The sequence below is a fragment of the Balaenoptera musculus genome, chromosome 7 (genome assembly GCF_009873245.2).
Source record: "Balaenoptera musculus isolate JJ_BM4_2016_0621 chromosome 7, mBalMus1.pri.v3, whole genome shotgun sequence".
Taxonomy (NCBI): Eukaryota; Metazoa; Chordata; class Mammalia; order Artiodactyla; family Balaenopteridae; genus Balaenoptera; species Balaenoptera musculus.
In genome coordinates, this window is record NC_045791.1 from 31,527,758 (window position 1) to 31,548,835 (window position 21,078).

A 21,078-nucleotide genomic window follows, 5' to 3' on the forward strand; every position below is an offset into this window, starting at 1 on the left:
CCACCCACTGGAGCCCCACCGCCCAGCAGGCCAAGCAGGCCGAACCACGAGGCCTCGCGGTATCGAGCCTCCGCCCGCCCCGCCTCCTCGCCCTCCTGCCGGCCCCGCCCTCGCTCTCTCACCCCTCCCCCGCTCCCGCCTTGCTTCCCCGACAATCTCCTCGCGCTCCCGGCCCGGCACGCGCGCTGCGCCCGGCCGCCGCTGCCACCGCCGCCGCCGCCGCCGCCGCTGCGGAGCGTTCCTCCGCGGTGCCTGGCTTCCAGCTTCGGGCCGGAACCGGAAGTTTAGGGGGCGGGGCCGGCGGAGGCCAGGGGACCGAAAACGCGGCCGAGCCCGGAGCCCGGAGCCGGAGCCAGAGCCTGGACCAGAACTTGGCCGCCGCCTGCACCGCCGCCGCCGCCCGCCTCTCCTTCCCCGCGCCGCCGCCGCCGCCTCGGCCGCCACCGCCGCGAGCTCAACCGCCAGTGGTCCGGGGGACTTTGGGTGTCCGGGCTGAAGGTCGGTCCGGACGTCGGACCCAGCTCGGTTCCCGGACTGTCCGGGCGGCAGCGGACGCCGCAGCCGCCGCCTCTTCGTCGCCTCAGCCTGGCGTTTTGTTCCGACAGACCCGAGAGGCGAGCGGAGCTGACAGTGATTTTGACAGTGATTTAAACCCGCTTTTGTTGTTGTTGGCTTTTCGTTGTTTGGTTTTGTGTGTTGTGCTTGTGTGTGGCGGTTTTTCCCCCGTGGTGCATTTTTTTTTTTTTAATTGTTGTGCTCGCTGTTTTTATTTTTCATTTTTTTTCCTCTTTTTTTCACCCCGTGAACGCTTTTTTGGTCGGGGCTTCCGAATATGTTTTATGACGGTTGATTTTACACCAGGAGGTTTGTTTCCGAGGAAGACCCAGGGAACTGGATATCTAGCGAGAACTTCCTACGGCTTCCCCGGCGCCTCGGGAAAATGGGAGCTGCTGCAAAGTTGGCGTTTGCCGTCTTTCTTATCTCTTGTTCTTCAGGTAGGTGCATGGAGCGCGGCGCGGCGGGGCTGCTGCCGCTGCCGCTGCTGGCGGCTGCGGTTGTTGTCGGGTCGACGAGCTTCAGCGGAGCCTGGGGAGGTTTCCCCCCACCCCGAGCCCCTCGGCGGCCGCCCCCCAGGGCTGATTATGATCTGGAAATCTCCGTGAATTTTCCTCGTTTTGAGTTAGGTTGGTAAGAGTGACTGCTCTGTTGTTGTGGAAGTGAGAAAGTCATGGTTTGTGGCCGTAACACTGGATGACAGCGCTGGTTGGGTTGCAATTAAGCCGCAAATACCACAAGTGACAATTTATGCAAAGGTTTGAGACCCGAAAGGCGTATTCCAAAATGTCCTTTAGTGTGGCATCCTCCAAAATAAGGGTGGTTTTTTGTTGTTGTTGTTGTTTGTGTTTTAACGTCTTTTAATTAGTGCTTCAGTGACTATCACAACAGAGATCAAGTCAGCTGCTACTTAATTTTGACCGTGAGAAACAATGCATTATATCAGCAATTTCATCTGGGTCTCCCCTCACGTTTTCTTCAACTTCAGTGTCCAGCAGTGTTAAAAATAGTTGTAGTTGTTGTTGTTGGACTATTAGCAATAACCCAGTGCAGAAGAGGTATGCCGCTGTGTGTTGGTAATGTGCTGGCTTTCAACCACCATTTATGTGCTCTTTTCTGGCAGAGATTTTGCTTACCTACGGAATACTTATTTTAAACGCGTTGTATTGAAGCATTGTTTTCGGTTTAGAACAGCCCATTTGAAATTGTTCACACTGTCAAATACACTATAGTCTTCCAGGGTTGGAAGAATAATCTGGCCCATTTATATTTGAAATTTTGATTTTGTGAGAACGTTCTGTGGTTGCAACCAGTGGTTGGAAAACTAGTCTTTTGTATTTGAAATTCTGTAAATGAATACAGCATCTAGCTCAGAGGTGTGCAAATGTACCTAGGAGGAGAGTTAGTTTGATAGATGAAACAATTTTAAAGTGGCAGTGGATCTATTTATCATAAAATTCAATATTCAGTTACTAGGTTGTGAGATAGAATTATAGGGGGACAACGAATTGACAGGTTTCGTGGCCATGTCTTTATCTCGTTTGCCACAGGGAAATTAGAGGGTGGTAGTCTTTTCTTTGTGTACCTCTGTGGTGTGTGTATTTGTGTGTGTGTGTGTGTCCGTGTCCACCCATCCTCCCTGCCCCCCTTTCTAATAGAATCTTTTGTAATGTATAGAATTTTGCTGAATGGTACATTTCCTTGTGGTTAATAAATGGATAAAGTCTAGTCTTATGTCTGTAGTGGTATTGATCAGTTCCGGGTGGGCTGAATGTGTTGTGAAATGGCGATCATTGCCAGAGATTAACCAACAGAATCATGTCTGTTTAAATGGAAGAAAGAACATGCTTAAGGCAGGCTGACAGTTCTTTTTGTGCACGGTTTGGGGAGGAAGATAAACAATGGTGTCTCTGAAATGAATGAATACTGGATAACATTAAACCTCTTGCTTCTGTGACATAACTTAACCATGTAGTTTTAATTTTTCCTGTAGTACTCTTCCTCCTCTGGCCCTATATGTTCTGGTTGGTGAACTCCTCTTGTTCTCATCCCTTTTTCTGATCTCCTGCCCTTGAGGAGGAGGGGCATCATGGCCACTGACCAAGGAACTGTGGACATTATTCCCTCCCAGACCCACCTGAGTCACACTAATTGGTGAAGGAGGCTGTTCTTGAGCAGTCGCAAGGTATTACTTATGGAAAAGAAGGCTGTCGCTACAGATCTTACAGCTTCCTCTGCTTGGCTTGGGAATAAAAAGAACTCAGCATTAGTTTCTTGTAGGATTATTTTCACTGAGTCAGGAGGTTAATAGCTAAAATTTTGAAATAAAGTAATTTTGTTGCTGGAGAGCACATAGATATTGCACTTACATTAAACTAAACATCGTTGCATAGTTTTTAAAAAAATAAACAATCCTAGTTGAACTAAAATATAATTCTGTTGAAGATAATTGAAATAAATCTTAAAGACTTTCATCCATATTTATACATGAAGATTTTTATTACTTAAAGTATCTGATTTTTTTAAAGGGCTTTTGTTATGCATCAAATGCAGTCTAAAAAAGGATTTTTATGTTTTTTTTTTCCGAATTGATTTTTCTATGTAATATGTAATCTGGCCTGCTGGAAGCATGAGGATGGCTAATTTTATGAGAATTAAAAAATTTCTGAAGTTGTAATTTTTTTTGTTTATGTATATTTGATTTTTTAAAAAATCAGGTGAAGAACAGTAGTAAAGAGCAGTTTTATTTCAGGTGTTTAGGATGGATGTTTACTGTTTTCTTTAGTATTCTGTGGACTTTGATTTTTCATTTTCCATCCCATGGTATGTATACTGGAGACTGATTATGTAGACTGTTCCTCTAGGATATGGCCAAGTGTATAATTCACTGCTCTCATTCTGGGGGAAACATTTTTGAGTTTTTCCCTCATGCTGAAATGCATTCACATTCCCTTTGATTTTGAATTTTTTCATTACTCTTATCCTTCCTCAGGTTCTGTTTCAAAGCACCAATCTACTTCTTAGTTGTTTTGTTTTTAAAGCATTATGGTTAGTTTGTATCATCCTCCAAATTTGTTAAAATGTGAGGATGAGTTTAATATTTGCTCTAGGACTTAGGTTTATCATATCTAGAGTGATGCAGCTATTGTGGTATTTGAGTTGCATTGGATAAGTTGAGAATTCTCTTGGTTTCTGTGGGAACTGGAACAGTCTGGTCCATATATTTGATGATATAAGAAATGGAAATACAGTAATTGTGTGCATTTTCTTCAGTTCAGCTAGGCAATACTGTGTGTGTGTGTGTGTGTGTGTGCACGGATGTGTGTGTATGTGTGGTTGAGGGGTCATTGGCAGTACAGTGAATCTTCTGGGACTCTTCTGAACTTTGACTAACAAGTGATAGATACTACATGCTTTGTTTTCAAAGGCAGAATCTCTCAAATATAGTCCGTGATCAAATTCAAATATAATATCTTGGAACATTAAGACCAGAAGAAAAACAAAACAACACCCTCTCCCTCAATTCATTTTTTTCTGTTTATGATAAGCCAGTAGTTCTCAAGCTTGGGTGACTTTTGCTCCCCAGCCCCGCAGCTCTCCCCCAGGGGCCATTTGGAGAAGTATTTGGTTGTCACAACTGCGTGGGAGGAGGGGAGGGTGTGCTACTGGCATCTAGTGGGTAGAGGATGGGATGCTGGCTAATCATCCTATAATGCACAGGACAGCCTTCCACAGCAAAGAATTATCTGGCTCAGAATGTCAGTAGTGTTCAGGTTGAGAAGCCCTATTCTAAACTCTTAATTTTAAAAAGCATTAGTGTATTAGTAAAAGGTCTCTGCTCCCCCTCACACAGTTAGTCATCTGAATTTTACAGGTACATGGTATTGATGATCTCCAGCTGACCTTGTATTGAGAGTTTTCATTATCTTGTAAAATTAGAATGATTAGAAAAATAGGCTATAGGTATACACATTATTTCATCCTATTATGCTTTAATAAAAATATTTTGCTGACTGTTTTGAATAAACTTTCTCCAATCTCTTGTTATAATGGAGTACCTATGAAGACTGCATATTCGTGCATATGATGAATGCTTGGTCAAGGTATCAAGTTTAATTATATTTGTTTTGATTCAGTAGTTTCTTTGCATAATAATCATCTTTAAGAATATTTCCTTTTATCCTTATTGAAATTACTGTGAGTGATGTGGTGGCAGCAGGTGTGTGTGGGGGGGGGGAGGGAAGGAAGGAGAAGAAGGAGGGAGGGAGAGGGAGAGAGAGAGATTAATATGGTACCTGAAAGTTTTGTAAGTTTCGTATGGAAGAAATATTTTCACTATTATATTTTACCTGAATGGAAGAACTGAATTTACACCTTGAGTTTTTTTTTTTTTTTTTTTAAGAGTATTTCCTTTACCTAGCAAACTTTAATTTTAAGAAACTTTTAAAGTAATTTCTTAATTACATAATTTTCTTGAGAATCATTATCTGGGTTTTGGTTACCATTAGACTCATTTAGGCTATACTGCTAAGTAATATTCTATGATCTATTGCAGACCCTTGTCCTTTTTGAGGTTAAAATTTGACCATAATTAAAAAGTGCTTACCTTGTTTTGAACTCTGGTTTTAAGGAAGTTAACCCAGCCGGCCAGGATAAGAATTAGAGTGAAATACTTAAAATAAGTAGCACTAACCAATAGAGAGGAAAAATTCTGAAGTTGTTCCCACAGAAAAGTATACAAGTTAAGTTTCATACTTTCTTTGTAACACATCTCCCCAGACATGTCTCTGGTACTAACTGACATTTTCACCTTTTGTGTCCATCAGACTCATTGTTTCATGAGAAGTAAAGCATAACTAAACCAAATGAGATTTTAATAATCTTTAAATTGTCTCTTAGACTCTAAAACTATTTTGTTTTTTTAGTTTTGTCATTATTCTTATTTCTCATCGTTGGTGTCTCATAAATCTGTGATTTAAATTTGTCTTTTCATGCTCTCTAATGTTGCCACTATCATGGTGCCCCTCAGTAAGTTAGGTAAGGTTGGCAACATTTGATATTGAGGTCACTAGCACTCCTCAGTTTTATTCCATATTCTGTAACTCATCATTTCTTCCATTCCCTTTCATTGTGATTCCCTTTCTACTTTCCTCTCTTCTTTATCTTCTCTGTCCCTTCTGTACTTCCCTCCCTATACTGTAGGCTGCTTGCTTGTGGAACCCACTTGTTCCTTAGTCTCAAGGGTGACTCAGGAGGGCTCACCCTGGGTTTAAATGAAAAGGGATTGAATTTAGAATGCTTGAGAATTGACCAGATAGTCTTTTCTACTGTTCTTTCATTTGTTGGTTTCTGGAATACCACACACACTTGGGACTGGTGTTACTCTCTTGGAAACAAATGGCTTGAACTTTACATTGCTCTTATTCATATCCCTTTTTAGTATTCTGTTTTTCTTTAACTCTTGCTGCTTTCAAAAAGTCTATCTCTTATTATTATTCATTCATCACCTCTGTTTAAGCCAAAATTTCAGCAGACCAGAGAGTATATTTATTGCTACAGCTGGGACCACATTAGACTTCCTCTGTGGTGGATTTAATTGTTAGGTTATAATAGTCATGTCTAGACAGAACATTGATTTCAAATTGACTATTGAACATGAAAGTTCCAGGAATAGTGTATAGAGGAAGGAGAAGGAGAAGTCAAGAAGGTGAGAAAACTGCAGATAGCAATTGACTTTCTGTCGTTCTCCAACTGGATTTCTGTTAGTCACTTTCATATACACAACACATCTAGTGGTTACGCTTTGTTTAATAAAAGGGCCTAAAGGCAACGTGCTGTTGTTCCTGAGGCTGGATTTCTTAAACTATTAGTATGGTGACTTAAGGGGAAAAATGGGAGGTTCTTAAGCGGTTGTGGTGGTCAGTAGACTTGGGTTCTGGTGCCAGCACTGCCACTGTACAGCTCATCTATCATTTCTCTTACCTGAATTATTGTAGTATCTTTCTAGCTATGACTAGCTAAGTTCCCTGCCACTGATTCCTCTTCCAATCCAACCACATACCTGCCAGACTGACCTCATTAAAAAATAAGTCTGAATATGTCACTCCTGCTTAAAACCTTTCATGGACTGTGAGTCACCTTTAACATAAAATCTGAAGTCTTAAAAGGGCATACAGGGTCCTTTATCATTTATATCCTGCCTGTTTTCTCTAACCTCTTGGTATAAGGATAAGAGTATAGGCTCTGGAGTTAGACTTTCTTGATTTTACATCCTTGCTTCACAACTTAACCTTAGGCAGATCACTTCACCTTTTGTGCTTCAGTTTTGTCATCTACAAAATGGGGCTATTAATAGTGCCTACCTCACATAGTGGTTTGAAGATTAAATGTCAGATAAATTCTAGGTATTCTGCTGTGGCTTCTCCTCAGCATGAGTCCTATATCCAGATATACAAACTCAACTTGCAGTTTCCTGAATGTGTCCTCCTTTATTGTATATTAGTATGGTACTTTTGTACATGTTATTTCTTTCTTCTTTACCTGGCTAACTCCTTGTGTTTAAGACTGAGAAGTACCACCTCTTTAAAAACAACAGTTCTCTGCCACTCAGCCCGGATTGAGTTAGTTGATTTCTGTTCTTTATAAATGACCTTGATTTCAGTAATTAATGTAAATGTTTACTTGCATATATACAGTATAGACTCTGAACTCTTTGAAGACATCTTCTCTTTATCCACAAACCCACTCCTAAAACCTGGTACACAATACATGCTTAGCAAATGCTTACTGAATAAATGAAGTGACATTTTTTCATTTCTGGGCCTGAGTTTCTTTTGTGTATTAAAGCGATAAACTTGGATTAGATGATCTCTGAACTTTCTTTCCTACTCTAAAAGCTTTATGATTCTGTAGTTCTAAGAATATAGTTTAATAGTGACATTTTATTAAGAAAAAGTGATTTTGCTGGTTGTTTTTTTGAGTATCCTTAAGTTCTGCCCCCTTTTTTAATGCCGTGTCTCGGTTCCTTAGACTAAATCTTTTAATATAATTTGAATTGTATAGATTTAGAAGACATCGTAGAGTGCTTCAAATTCAGTGGCTTTCAGCTTTTTTGACCATAACCCACAATAAGAAATACACGTTGTCGTGACTCAGTTCCCATATACATAAATATGTATGTGTATTTATCAGAAATAGAAGTTTCATGAACTTATTGTGTTCAGGACACTTTTGTTTGTTTTTATATTCTATTTCATTAACAAATTTTTGATTATGACCCATTAATTAATTCAGTGACCCATTAATGGGTTCTAAACTCCTAAAAAATATTGGCTTTATTCTTTCTACCCAATCCTCTGAGTAGAGAAGGAAGCTGCCTACGTAAATATGTGCAATAAAAAATATGCGCAGTGAAAAATATGGAGAACTTGTGCCTAGGTGCAGAATACAGGGAAAACTGGTCCCAAGGGAGAACATGGACCTACTCTGACTGAGCTCGTCTATCTCCTGGACTAGCTGGATGACTTATGCACACACAAAGGTGCTAAAACAAAATTAGATTGTAATTTGAACAGTTCAGATTTTTTCATTTAGGAAAGGCTTGTTGGAGGAGATAAGTCCCAATAATAAGAAAAAAAACCCGCCTTGGCGGGAGGTTAAGTATATTCATCTTAATGTGAGGGATTAGGAACAAAGTGGGATGAGGAATACAGAAAGCATTTGTGAGTAAACTTTACTGTGGATGGAAGGCAAGTTGAAATGGGGGAATTTTTGACTAAATCTGAGGAAGAGATTTCTGTGATGAAAAAATGTTTATAACTGCTTGAAGTAGAACAGTCTCAGTTGAGAGTGTTAAATCCAGATGTGAAAAGTAATTAAAACCAAGAGGAGGTACGGGTGGATGATAGAGACCCTGATGGATGTCCCAAATACTTATAGTATGTGGACTATAAAATAGAAAAACAGCTTGGAGATTAAGGTAGGATGGTAGCACTACTAAATAAAATTGGTAAAGAAATAACAAGCCAGAAGAAAATAGGAAGCACTTTCATAACTAAAGAAATTCTACAGACAGAGATGAATTTAGAATATAAGCATGAATGGAAATATAAACATAAGTTTGGGAAAATAAGAGTTCATAAAAAACATGAGAGCATATAATATTCTTTAACACACATACACTGTATGGTCTCCATTGTGAGGTTGCGTTAATTCTAAGCTCTAGTAGCTCAGTGTGTTGTTTGTATTTAAATAATGGTCAGATTCCAGTAATTGCAGTGATTGCTCATACTGGTCATTCAGATTATATTCTTTGAAATCTATGTGAGGCATTTTCTTCACAGTAAATTATACTGTTTTATAAAAGTAGTTTTAGAAACTTTTCTGAAGTTGGTATATGTGATTCAGACCTGAATCCTAAACCTTTTCAATACCATTCTTTTGGACTAGATAAAAGTATTTTTTTCTTTGGCTGACTATCAGTAGCTGTAATCATATTGGGAATCATTATATTCTCTAATGTTGCTGAAGAAAAATAAATGTAAAGCAATGAGATAATTATTAGGAGGACTCATGTAGGGGGGGGATTGCCTTTTCAAAAAGGAATTGTCTTTACATGTTATAGTAATAAGCCTATCTTATGTAAAGCTTTTGAGAAAGGATTTTTTCCTACTTATGATTACTAACTATATTTTATAGAAATGAGACCTCTACTGGGAAAAATCTGTTGGTCTTCACATCTTTATGATATATTGTAAATCAAGCTTGTTCCAAGGCATTATTTCAAGAGGAAGAGGCATGGGCAAGTTATCAGATGTTAGCAAATTTCTAAAACGCTGAGATTAATTTTTTAAAATTTGTATACCAAGATGTAGTAAATGAAATAATATGCCACATAACACAGTAGCTGGTTCATAGTAGATCTTACATACATGTCAGTTTTTAACCTATCTTTAGGTCTTATTTTTAAAAACGTAATATGTAAAACATTTAAATATACAGATTCAGTTCTTGGGAGGTTTTAAAAATTTGCTAGTAAATTACTTATAAGTTAATATGAAATAATATTCTGACTAAATGATTCAGCCGAAGAAAATATCAATAACGCTGCCAAATAGGTGCCAGGAAACATCTAGAACATTCAGCTATCATAGTTCTTTTACAAAGAGTTCTTTAAGGTCTCATTGTTCTAGCATGCATTAAAAGGAAACATTGGCATTAAACCTTCATCTTTATTTATTTGTTGGAATTTAAAGTATTTCTCATAGGAAATTTCACCTAAACCTTAAGTGTTTTAAAACTTTTCATGTAAAATCTTGAAAGATTCTCAAGTCAGTTTTGGGGTACCAGTACCAGCTACCAGCCACAAGCTTCGTAAACATGATCAGTGGAGTTTTGAGGTCAATATTTTTAATGTGGTATAATATTTTGTACTAAAACTTAAGAGTCTCTCATTTAAATTCCTGCTTTCCTACTGACTCTTCTTTGACCTTGGTAACCATGAAGACTTTACTCATCACTGACTTAAAGAGGATGAAATGAGTATTCATTCATTTAACAAATAAATATTGAACTACATGCTAGGGGTACTGCTAAGTGGTTGGGATGTAGCAGTGAACAAGACAGACATGATAATGCCCTCACAGAGCTTACAGTCATAAAGTAAGTAGTCAAATGAATAAAATAATTACAAATTGTCATATGTGCTCTGACAGGGTTCTGAGAGGGTAACTCTTTATTTGCCTCACATCACCTATCACAGTCTCTAATTATTCAGTTTATTTATCTACCTATTTATCATCTGTTCTTTCCACTACTAGAGTGTAAATTCTGTTGAGAGAAGGTTTTTCACTTATTCATCACAGTACCCCCAGGTCATGGCACGGTTTCTGGCACAGAGTAGAAGCTCAGTAAGTATTTGGCTGGCTGCCTGAAGAAATGAATGCAAGGATGGGACTGGAGAGATAGATAGGGACAAGATCCTGCAGGGCTTTTGATCTAAGCTGGGAAAGAGAGTAAAATCCAAAGGGCAATGGAAAGCAAAGAGCTTTAAGGAGGAGCTTGACCTGGGTTATGTGTTAAGATCACTGGCAGCTATCTGGAAAATATATTGGAGGTGTGTAGGAGTGAGGAGGTGAGACCAGTTAGGAGACTGTTACGTCGACCTAAGCTAGAGAGACTCTCTAAGATCCTTTCTAGCACTTGCCTACACTTACCAGTCTTCCTCTCTTATTTTACTGGTTACCCCATTGTTTCCCCTACTTATTATTACTTAAGAAAAATGGATAGCTTATTGTGCATGTGAGAACTGAATACAGCGTCTCAAAAAAAAAAAAAAGCCTCAAAAAGAGATAAAACACAGACCAGAGGTTATTGAATTTTTGTGGCAAATTCCTATCTTTAGATTCCATGCACCTGCAAATTTATTTTCTTACCTACTAACCATTCCTATTTCTCTCTGAAACTTTGGCTTTACTTCTTTTCAAATGCCTATTTTTAAAAAAATAATGTCACCTCTTTATTAACATGTAATATACGGTATTGTTGATACGGCTGAAGATTCAGAAGCAGAAAACTCAGCATATTTTGTATCTTAATTCTTAGGAATTTGATATCTTTACAGGTTATCAAGGTCTTACAATAAAGGCTGAAAGGATAAATAGTTAATACTGTGGGCTATTATTTTTACTCAGGGCTATCGCCTCTGTTAAGTAGTTAGCTTGAATATTTTTATCTGAAAGATTTCAAGCCTCTACTGTTGGTGGAAGGGGGAGGTGGTGCTTGGCACAGGGAAATCAACTATATTGGCAGAAGTTCAGCAGCATCATCTTTGACTAGGGAAAAACTGCATTATTACACAGAGATAAAGCCAGAAGAGACGTTAAACTTTACTGAATTTAGCAATATAATAGTGGCTGCCTCTTTTCATTTGGTTTCATTTAGTTTCTTTCATTTTGGAAGTAGGTAAACCTAACTGCCTGTCTTTGGTTAGCCATCTTCTTCTGTAAAGAAGTGTAGCCTCACCCTGTAAATATTACAGGCCATTTTATTTATTATGACCTTAAAGTAGTTCTAGAAGAAGAACTGGTCTAGGCTTTGTGCTACTTGGTAGTGGAGTTTCATACATACAAGGTTAGTGAGTAGAATTTGCTAATGACTTTTTTTTTTAAGCTAAGAGTTGAAATTAACTTCTGTAAGTACACTTTAAAATGGTTTGGGGAGAAATGAGAAGTCAAAGCTAAAAGAAAATGATAAAAAATGAGTAAGGGCAGTTGCAAGATATTAATTATTCAAGATGAGCATGGTAATAGTAAAGCAATTTGATTAGTAGGCATTCAGAAGAAGAATAAAATCCCTTTCTAAATGACCATCCTTTTATTCTCTGTAAATATTGCATAATAAATCTTTCCAGGTAACCTTTTAAAATATTCTGTTCTTTAGTTCTTTAGAGATACATAATACCTGGTTTGGGTGTTGAATTAGGAAATTAATTGCTAATTATATTGTTTGTTAAAATGTAAATAGAGATTGCCTATTAGCTGAGAGGGCTAGAAATAATAGAAGCAATTAAATTAGTAGGGTTTAACTGCTGAGAGGACCTAACAAACTATCAGGTACTATTTTCTCTATTAACTATCTCTGTCAGAATCATTTTATGAAGAATAAACTAGTCAAACCGAAGAATGAAATAAAATTAAAAGCTTAAGGTCAGAGAAGAATATTGTTACATATTTTTTCTTTTTGAATTAGTGAAGGGTAGTTTTGGTCTTTTATCTACAGATCTTATCTTTCACCGCTCTAGCCCAAGAATAGCCCTACATCAAGATTTGTAATTCTTAGTCTAGCAACATATATTTAGCAACCCTGATTAAGCAGGATTTTTATAATTAATATCTAGTCTTATTTCCATGATACGGAAAGAAATCAGCTCACTAAGAGAGCGTAAGAGTAGATGAGCCTAGTCTGTTACAAGATTATAGAATTTTCTACCTTTGGAACATGTGGTTACACAGCAAGGACTAGTTACAGAAGTGGAAGCTAATCTTGTTGGTACAAGCGTAGCTGTTGCTTGCAAAGAATGGTTTTCTCAAAAACAAACAAATAGCAGTAGGTCCTTCATTTCAAATTCAGTGAAAGTAGTTAATTATGCAGTTTGGGGGCAGGTATAGTAGAAACAACAAACATTCTGTAGGGAGAAAACTTATGTGTTGGGCCTTTCTTTACCATGGTGTGATATACCATGTGAACCTGGGAAAATTCCATAACCATAGTTTATTCATCTGTAAAATGGAGTTTATAATACTGCCTCACAAGATTACAGTGAGGATCAAAGACTGCATGCACAGACATAAGCACACTCATATATGTGTGTGTATATATATACACACACACACATATATATGAAGCTTTTAAAACTTCATAATGTTACTCAAAATATTTGTAATAAATGATTTTTCTCAAGGAGAGCAATAGGAGAGGTTCAAGTGAACTGTAATAACACTTTTAATTCAGAATTTGTGATTCTTCATCAGTAGACATTTATCTTTACCCTGTGAATAAAGGAATTAATTCTGTGAACAACTGAATATAAAATCTTAGAAGGATGTCTATTCCTTACAGTGACCCATAGCTCCTACAAACAAGTCAACTGTTTCTTATTCCTCCAAACTTTTTTTCCCACTTGCCTTCCATTAATACTTATGAGGGGGACCATATCCGACTTATGCACTGTAGTTTCCCCAGTGTTTGACACATAATAGGTGCTTAACAAATATTTGTGAATGAATATTGAATGCTTTCAAGTGCTTAGGATAGAGTCCACAGACTTTTTTGTAAAGGGCCAGATAGTAAATATTTTAGTCAGTCTCTTTTGCAGCTACTGAGCTCTGCCAGTTGTAACACAAAAGCAGTCATAGACAATACGTAAATGAGTCAGTGTGACTGCGTTCCAATAAAACTTTATTTATAGATACTGGAATTTGAATTTCATATAATTTTCGTGTGTCACAAAATAGTATATTCTTTTTTTCAACCATTTGAAAATGTAAAAACCATTGTTCAGCATCTGTACAGCTGCAAACTGGATTTGACCCATGGGCAATAGTTTAACAACCCCTGGCATAGTGCATTGTATAAGTAGCACCCTCTCCCAACTTAGAAATAAATATATTATTTTCCAAAAACTTTGTTTGGAACCTGCGAAGCATTTTCTTATAGGATGATCGTCATCTGTGTTGGTTACGTTCCCAGACCAATCTACAAGCCTGTTTTACCTCCAGTGTTCTGTATTCCAGCAATACAACTTTATCCCCAGGAATAACACTGTGTCTGAGGGAAAATGGATTTAGTATTCCTTCTCAGACCAGAAGAAACACAGACTCTCCCCAGCACTATCAGAATTTCCTTCTTCCCTGATCTCTCATTTCGAGTACCCTGCTCCCTGGGGCTTCAGTAGGGTGGTATGGTGACAGGACTAAAAAGCGCTTTGTATATGTGATTAGGGAGGAGAAAGGTGGCGGGGAGAGAAGAATGAAAGAAAATAGAAAATATCAGGATGAATCACACACAGTAGGGGTAGTACTGTTTTGTGAAACCTCGGTTATGTGTGTGATTGTATGTATACATGTACTGGGTCACAGTGAAAAATGTATTTCTTACTGTGATTTGTAGTCAGAATGTTTGAAAGCCTGTGGTTCTAAGGGTTTGAGATACTGATCCTGAGATCTTTTTTCCCCTCTTACTGCATATGAGAGCCAAATGAAAAATATAAAGGAAGCCTCTTGACCACTTGGGACAGTGTGTTTCTGGTAAAGAGCTACCTTATGAGGTAGTTAACCTGTTTTACAGGTGAGAAAACAGGGTCATACAGCTAATAAGCATCACAATTGAGATTCAAACAGATTCTTACCTTATTTAAGAATATGTGCTTGATACATTATACCATGTTGTTTTCCCTGTAGGGAAAGAAGCCATGTATGACTTCCGTTGTGTTTCAGAGGATGGAAAACATCCCAATTGGTGGCAGCTCACTAGTATTAGGACAGGGCCACTGGAAGAAAATGGTTAGGAACTCTATGTGAAGAATGACATGATGTGTTAGAAAAGAAGCGGCTCTGTCATTTTACCTTTAATTTTTCTTATTTCTCCTCTGTACTACTATCCCTGCTCCTTCATACCTCACCACCAACATGGACTGTTAATTCATACTAGAAACAGCAAGGAAGGGTTTGAGGATGAGGTTTAGTGAGGAAGAGTAATATAATCTTGTCTTTAGCTGAAAGGAGAATGAGGAGGGAAACCCAAGTAGCTGGGCAACCTGGCCACCCAGATGAATTGGCTGTTCCCAAGTGGCAGTGTATAAGTGGGTGTAGGTAGAAAAGGACCTGCTATTAATTGTGATACAAGCTGAAGTCTTGGCTTTGGAGACTTGTAGCTTTGATATGCTAATTGAAAATAGTTCTTTTTTAGTTATTAAAAGAAAGCCTCTCTTAAGCAATACTTGGTTAGTCTAGACTTAGTTACCCATTTTAGGTACTTAAAAATCAAAATCCATGTTTAAGACATCTCTTTCTCTTAGGTATTAAGTTAGCAAGTATGGTGAAAACAAATTTATGCTGATTCTGATTTCTAACTTGATTTGGAACTGTCTTGGGAAGAAGTAGATTGATAGGAAGGCTGTTGTTCTTAACTAGAAAAGTAATGAAACTATAGCAGACAGATACCTGGTTAATAGAATGGAAAGATGACAGATACTTGTAAAATGTGTTTATCTTTCTCAAGCTGAGTTGAGATTCTTGATTTTGCAATGGGAATTACTAATTCATATAGAAAAAGTTTCAACTAGTAATATCTGAAGACTTGGACTTAATATCTTTTAGCCCAATCTCTTACCCCTATGGTACCGCTTACCATGTTCTGTGTTATAATTGCTTGCTAATGTGTCTGTCTTCTAGCTGACCTGGAGTTCTTTTAGACTCATTCATTATAGTGCTAAGTTAGTATTTGTTGTAGGTTAAGAGCATTGGAGCCATAGTGGCTGTGATGTATCTTGGCTCCGTTATTTTCTGTCTCTGTGACCTAGGGCAAGTTATTTAACCTTTCTCATCTGGAAAATGGAAATAATAATGGTACTTACTTTATACAGTTGTTATAAAGTGTAGGTGAGTTAATATATCTAAAGTGCATTGAATGATGTCTGGCATGTAGTAGGCATTCTGAATAACTCAATAAAAATATTACTTGAAAGATAAAACACAGACTGGGAGAAAATATTTGCAATATCTGATAAAGGATTGTTATCCAAAATAAACAAAGAACTCTTAAGACTCAACAAGAAGAAAATGAACAACCTGATTAAAAAAGGGGCCAAAGATACCTCAGATACCTCACCAAAGAAGATATGCAGATGGTAAATAAGCATATGAAAAGATGCTCTACATCATATGTCATCAGGGAAATGCAAGTTAAAACAACTAGGTACCACTACACACCTATTAGAATGGCAAAAATCTGGAACACTGACACTACCAACTGCTAGCAAGGATGTGGAACAACAGGAACTCTCATTCATTTCTGGTGGGAATGCAAAATGGTATCGCTACTTTGGAAGACAGTTTGGTGGTTTCTTACAAAACTAAAAATCCTCTTACCATATGATCCAGCAATCATGCTTTTTGGTATTTACTCAAAGGAATTGAAAACATTTTCACACAAAAACCTATACACAGATGTTTATAGCAGCTTTATTCCTAATTGCCAAAACTTGGAAGAACCAAAATGTCCTTCAGTAGGTTAATCGATAAATAAACTGTGGTACCTCCGGACAAGTATATATTTTTCAGCACTTAAAAAGAAATGAGCTGTCAAGTCATGAGAAGACATGGAGGAACCTTAAATGCATATTACTAAGAGCCAGTCTGAAAAGGCTGCATACTGTATGATTACAACTATATGATATCTGGAAAAGGAAAAATTATGGAGACAGTAAAATGATCAGTGGTTGCCAGGGATCGGGGGGGAGAAAAGGGATGAATAGGCAGAGAACAGTATTTTTAGGGGAGCAAAAATACTCTGTGTGATTTTATAGTGATGGGTATATGTCATTATACATTTGTCTGAACCCATAGAATGTACATCACCAAAAGTGAACCCTAAGGTAAACTATGGAATTTGGATAATTGTGATGTATCAGTGTAGGTTGGTCCTTGGTAACAAATGTAACACTCTGGTGAGTGATGTTGATAATGAGGGAGGCTATGCATGTGTGGGGTCAGGGGTGTATATGGGAAATTTCTGCACCTTCCTTTAAATTTTATTGTGAACGTAAAACTGCTCTTAAAAAAAAAGGCTTTAAAAAAATAGTTGCTAATGCTGCTTGTTGTTTTTGTCTAGCACAGTGTCTAGCTTTAAACTGTTTATTGAATATGAATGAGTACAATATAGTGAATCTAAAACTGAGGGCATTCTCGTATATTTAGTGAGAAACTGACCTTTGGCAGATGGCCATGCTGTTTTGTTTAGGATACAGTACTGTTTGTTTTATTTACAACATTTACATTTATTTATATATTTATTGGACTCTGGTTTAATTCTAAAACATCAGCTGGTATCCAGGGAAGAATACAGTTGGCTCTCCCTGGGTTCCCCATCCGTGGATTCAACCCATTGGGGATCAGAAATATTTGGGGAAAAAATTCCAGAAAGTGCCAAATTTGCTGCACATTGGAAACTATTTCCATAGCATTCACATTGCATGAGGTATTATGAGTAGTCTAGAGATGATTTAAAGTATACATGAGAATGTACAGGTTATATGCAAATACTGCATCATTTTATAGAAGGGACTTGAACATCCTCTGGTTTTGGTATCCTTGGGAGGGGTGGGGAAGGTGTCCTGGAATCAATCTCCCTTGGATGCCCAAGGACGACTGCACTAACATTTCCAGTTATGTAATTTGGTGGTATTTTATATAGAAATATGGGGAGATCTTTTCAGAAAACTATAGAGTGGAGTAGTGCATCATTCAGTAGTATCAATATATTCACAAATGAGAGTACCTCAAAATCTTTTTTCCGAAGTGAGATAAAGACAAAAGGGAGCGAAATTGAGTTATTTGTAGTGAGGTGGATGGACCTAGAGTCTGTCATACAGAGTGAAGTGAGTCAGAAAGAGAAAAACAAATACCGTATGCTAACACATATATATGGAATCTAAAAAACAACAAAAAAAATGGTGATGAAGAACCTAGGGGCAAGACCGGAATAAAGACGAAGCCCTACTAGAGAATGGACTTGAGGATGTGGGGAGGGGGAAGGGTAAGCTGGGAGAAAGTGAGAGAGTGGCATGGACATATATACACTACCAAATGTAAAATAGATAGCTAGTGGGAAGCAGCCGCATAGCACAGGGAGATCAGCTCGGTGCTTTGTGACCACCTAGAGGGGTGGGATAGGGAGGGTGGGAGGGAGGGAGATGCAACAGGGAAGAGATATGGGGATATGTGTATATGTATAACTGATTCACTTTGTTATAAAGCAGAAACTAACACACCATTGTAAAGCAATTATACTCCAATAAAGATGTTAAAAAAAAAAAGACAAAAGGGAGTGGATGTGTTAGGGGAATAACTGTAACTTCCAAAAGTGTATGTCGTTTTGTTTTCTCAATATTTGAATATCATCACTTCTGGGAGGGTAACATCTTTTTATTAATGCTATATAGTTTTCTAAGTGATTTCATGTATGTTCCTATTTGATCCTATGTGAACCTATTTGAGATAGGTTTCATGTTTTTTTGTTTGTTTGTTTGTTTTTTTAGCTCAGACTCTAAGATAATAGAATTAGTCTGAAGTCACTAACCAGTGGAGCTAGAACTTAAACCCTGATTTTTAAGTTCTGTGTTCTTTTGTGAAAGTATAGACCAACTTTTGCCTCATTATTCTCTGCTGTCTTCCACCCTAGGGGAGGAAGTGTTTGCAGCCATTTATACTAGAGGTAGTTGCTTTGCAGATAATCCTTATACCACATTTTAAGAAATTCATGCTTGGCGCTGGGCAAGGCGGGAGCCAGAAGTAGCAGTACAGCAGTAGGAAGCACTAAAATGAGCTCTAATTCCAGGGCAGAGGTTGTTTTGCTCTTGCTTGGATAGCTTGATGGCAATCATAAATCCACATATGTTAATTATTGCTGAAGGAAATTTGTAGGTAAATCCTGCCTTTGATTGCTTCAGAAGTGCTTTTCTTAATCACTTTTTGCTCTTGATGAAGAATGGTTAAAATTGTTTTCCTAATGGGCCATTATTAGGTTAAGGCCTGTTACACGTGTGCCACAATTTTACATTATTACATTTCTTTGGTCAAAATTGGAACTGGCAAGTTGTATCACAGCTCAATCATTATGTAAAACAATGATGTTATTAATTATTACCATTTGTTAAAACAGCCATTATTAATAGTCACTGCTTATTGCATGCTCTGGGCTAAGTGCTTTTAAGTTTTAGTGATAATGTGTGTGACTCACCCTACAAGATAAGTATTATCCCCATTTTATAGGTGAAGAAACTGAGATTCAGCGACTTGCCTAAGGATACCTAACTAAATAAGTAGCAGAGCCAGTGTATGTAGCCTAGATCTGCAGGGATTAAATCTATTATTCTATTGAATCACGTATTCTAAAATGTGTATTAAAACAGGAGTTACCAATTCCAGTGCAATGCGACTTTCTTTGAACCTGTTCTGCCAGGGTTCCCTCCCGCGTTCCCACTCTGACAGCAGCTGCTATTTGTGGTACTCCTCAAATCCTATGATGTAGTAAAAAATGCTGAGTTATCAAATTGAGTTGTTGATAATATATCATGGGTACTGTAGCTGATATAGCAGAACTTTCTCCACCTCTTAAATGAAAGTAATTGTTTGTCCACAGCTGTTTAAAGACTGAGAAACAGAAGTTGTTCCTTTTGGTTATACAGTGAGCCAGAATCAGAACTAGGTCAGAATTCATTTGCTCTCATCACCACTTGAGTAATTAGTGAATCAAATGATCAAAGTAAATGCATCTTTTAAAAATGATTATCCTTGATTCAGAGAGGTTGAATTAATTGAAATTTGCTCATGTAGAACAAGGCAAATCCAAGGTTCTTTTTGACTCATATTTGGAAAAGAATTTAATGATAGTGGTTGTTAATTGCTTACTTGGTGCCTGTTACCTGTGATTGGTGGGTGAGGAAGAACATGTTAGACAAGAATGAGTGGTTCTGGCATTTGGATTTGTGATTCCCTTGCCTGCATTCATATTAAGACAGATTGGTAGGGACTTCCCTGGTGACACAGTGGTTAAGAATCCACCTGCCAATGCAGGGGACACGGGTTCGAGCCCTGGTCCGGGAAGATCCCACACGCCGTGGAGCAACTGAGCCTGTGCGCCACAACTACTGAGCCTGCACTTTAGAGCCCGCGAGCCACAACTGCTGAGCCTGCGTGCTGCAACTACTGAAGCCCACGCGCCTAGAGCCCGTGCTCCGCAACAAGAGAAGCCACCGCAATGAGAAGCCCACACACCGCAGTGAAAAGCCCACACACCGCAATGAAGAGTAGCCCCCGCTCGCCGCAACTAGAGAAAGCCCGCACAATGAAGACCTAACGCAGCCAAAAATTTAAACAAATTAATTAATTAATTAAAACAAAAAGACAGATTGGTAAAAAGATTTAACACACACATTGTTTTTCCAAATCCAAGGACTTCAGTTTTCTGTTACCATAACTTTTAAATTATAAATCAGCTTGCAGAAAACTGAAAGATGATGAAGAGAACAGAAAGAAAAGGAAGTCCCTTATTTCTGTGTTTCTTAGGCTAGGAATAATGAATAAAAGGTGGCAAATGAGTAGTAGAAACTAATAAATCCATAGGGATTTGATTTGAATTTAAGTGACTGAATTTATAGAAAAACTTTAGTATTGTTGTATCCTGAATCCATGTAGCTATAACTGAAATCATCTGTCATTTAAGGGGTACCTACTGTGTGCTCATTATTATGCCAGTTACTATGGAGGTTACAAAAGGAATATGAAGTCTTTGATTGTCTAAGAAACTAGTCACTTTGGAGTGATAAACCTTACACTCTAAACATAATACACATTCTGAAACTGAAAATGTAATATAAAAACATTTCATATGTTAATTATTAAAATTAATGGTGTTAGGCACTAACAGACATTTCTTTCTCTTTTTTGGGGAAGGGGGGGCTTTAGTTATCTTTTAGGACTTCACTAGGTGAGGGATGCCTTTCAGATTCTACTTGGTCTAGTCTTCTTGAGTCCTTCTGGGCTTTGTTTTTTTCTGAATTTATTGCTGCTAAAATAAAAGCACCATTTGGATGGGGATTATGGCCCTCATGTTTATCACTGCATTCCTAGTGTCCAGTGCTCAATAAATATTTATTGAATACATTAATGTGAAAGAGTCTCTCTTTTTCTTCTCACTGTCTTGAAAAGTTTCTATCCTACCTTCTGTTTTCTTTGCTATCCTAAA

General features: G+C 37.9%; 1 protein-coding gene across 1 annotated transcript in view; it reads left to right on the top strand.

Moving 5' to 3' along the window:
* Window positions 1–322: 322 nt before the first annotated feature.
* The window catches only part of ACVR2A (activin A receptor type 2A), an 84,891-nt gene continuing 64,135 nt past the window's right edge, over window positions 323–21,078 (top strand). The window contains exon 1 of the mRNA XM_036857407.1: window positions 323–995. Coding sequence (XP_036713302.1) covers window positions 941–995 — 55 coding nt within the window. The 5' untranslated portion in view covers window positions 323–940. The remainder of the gene's footprint in view (window positions 996–21,078) is intronic.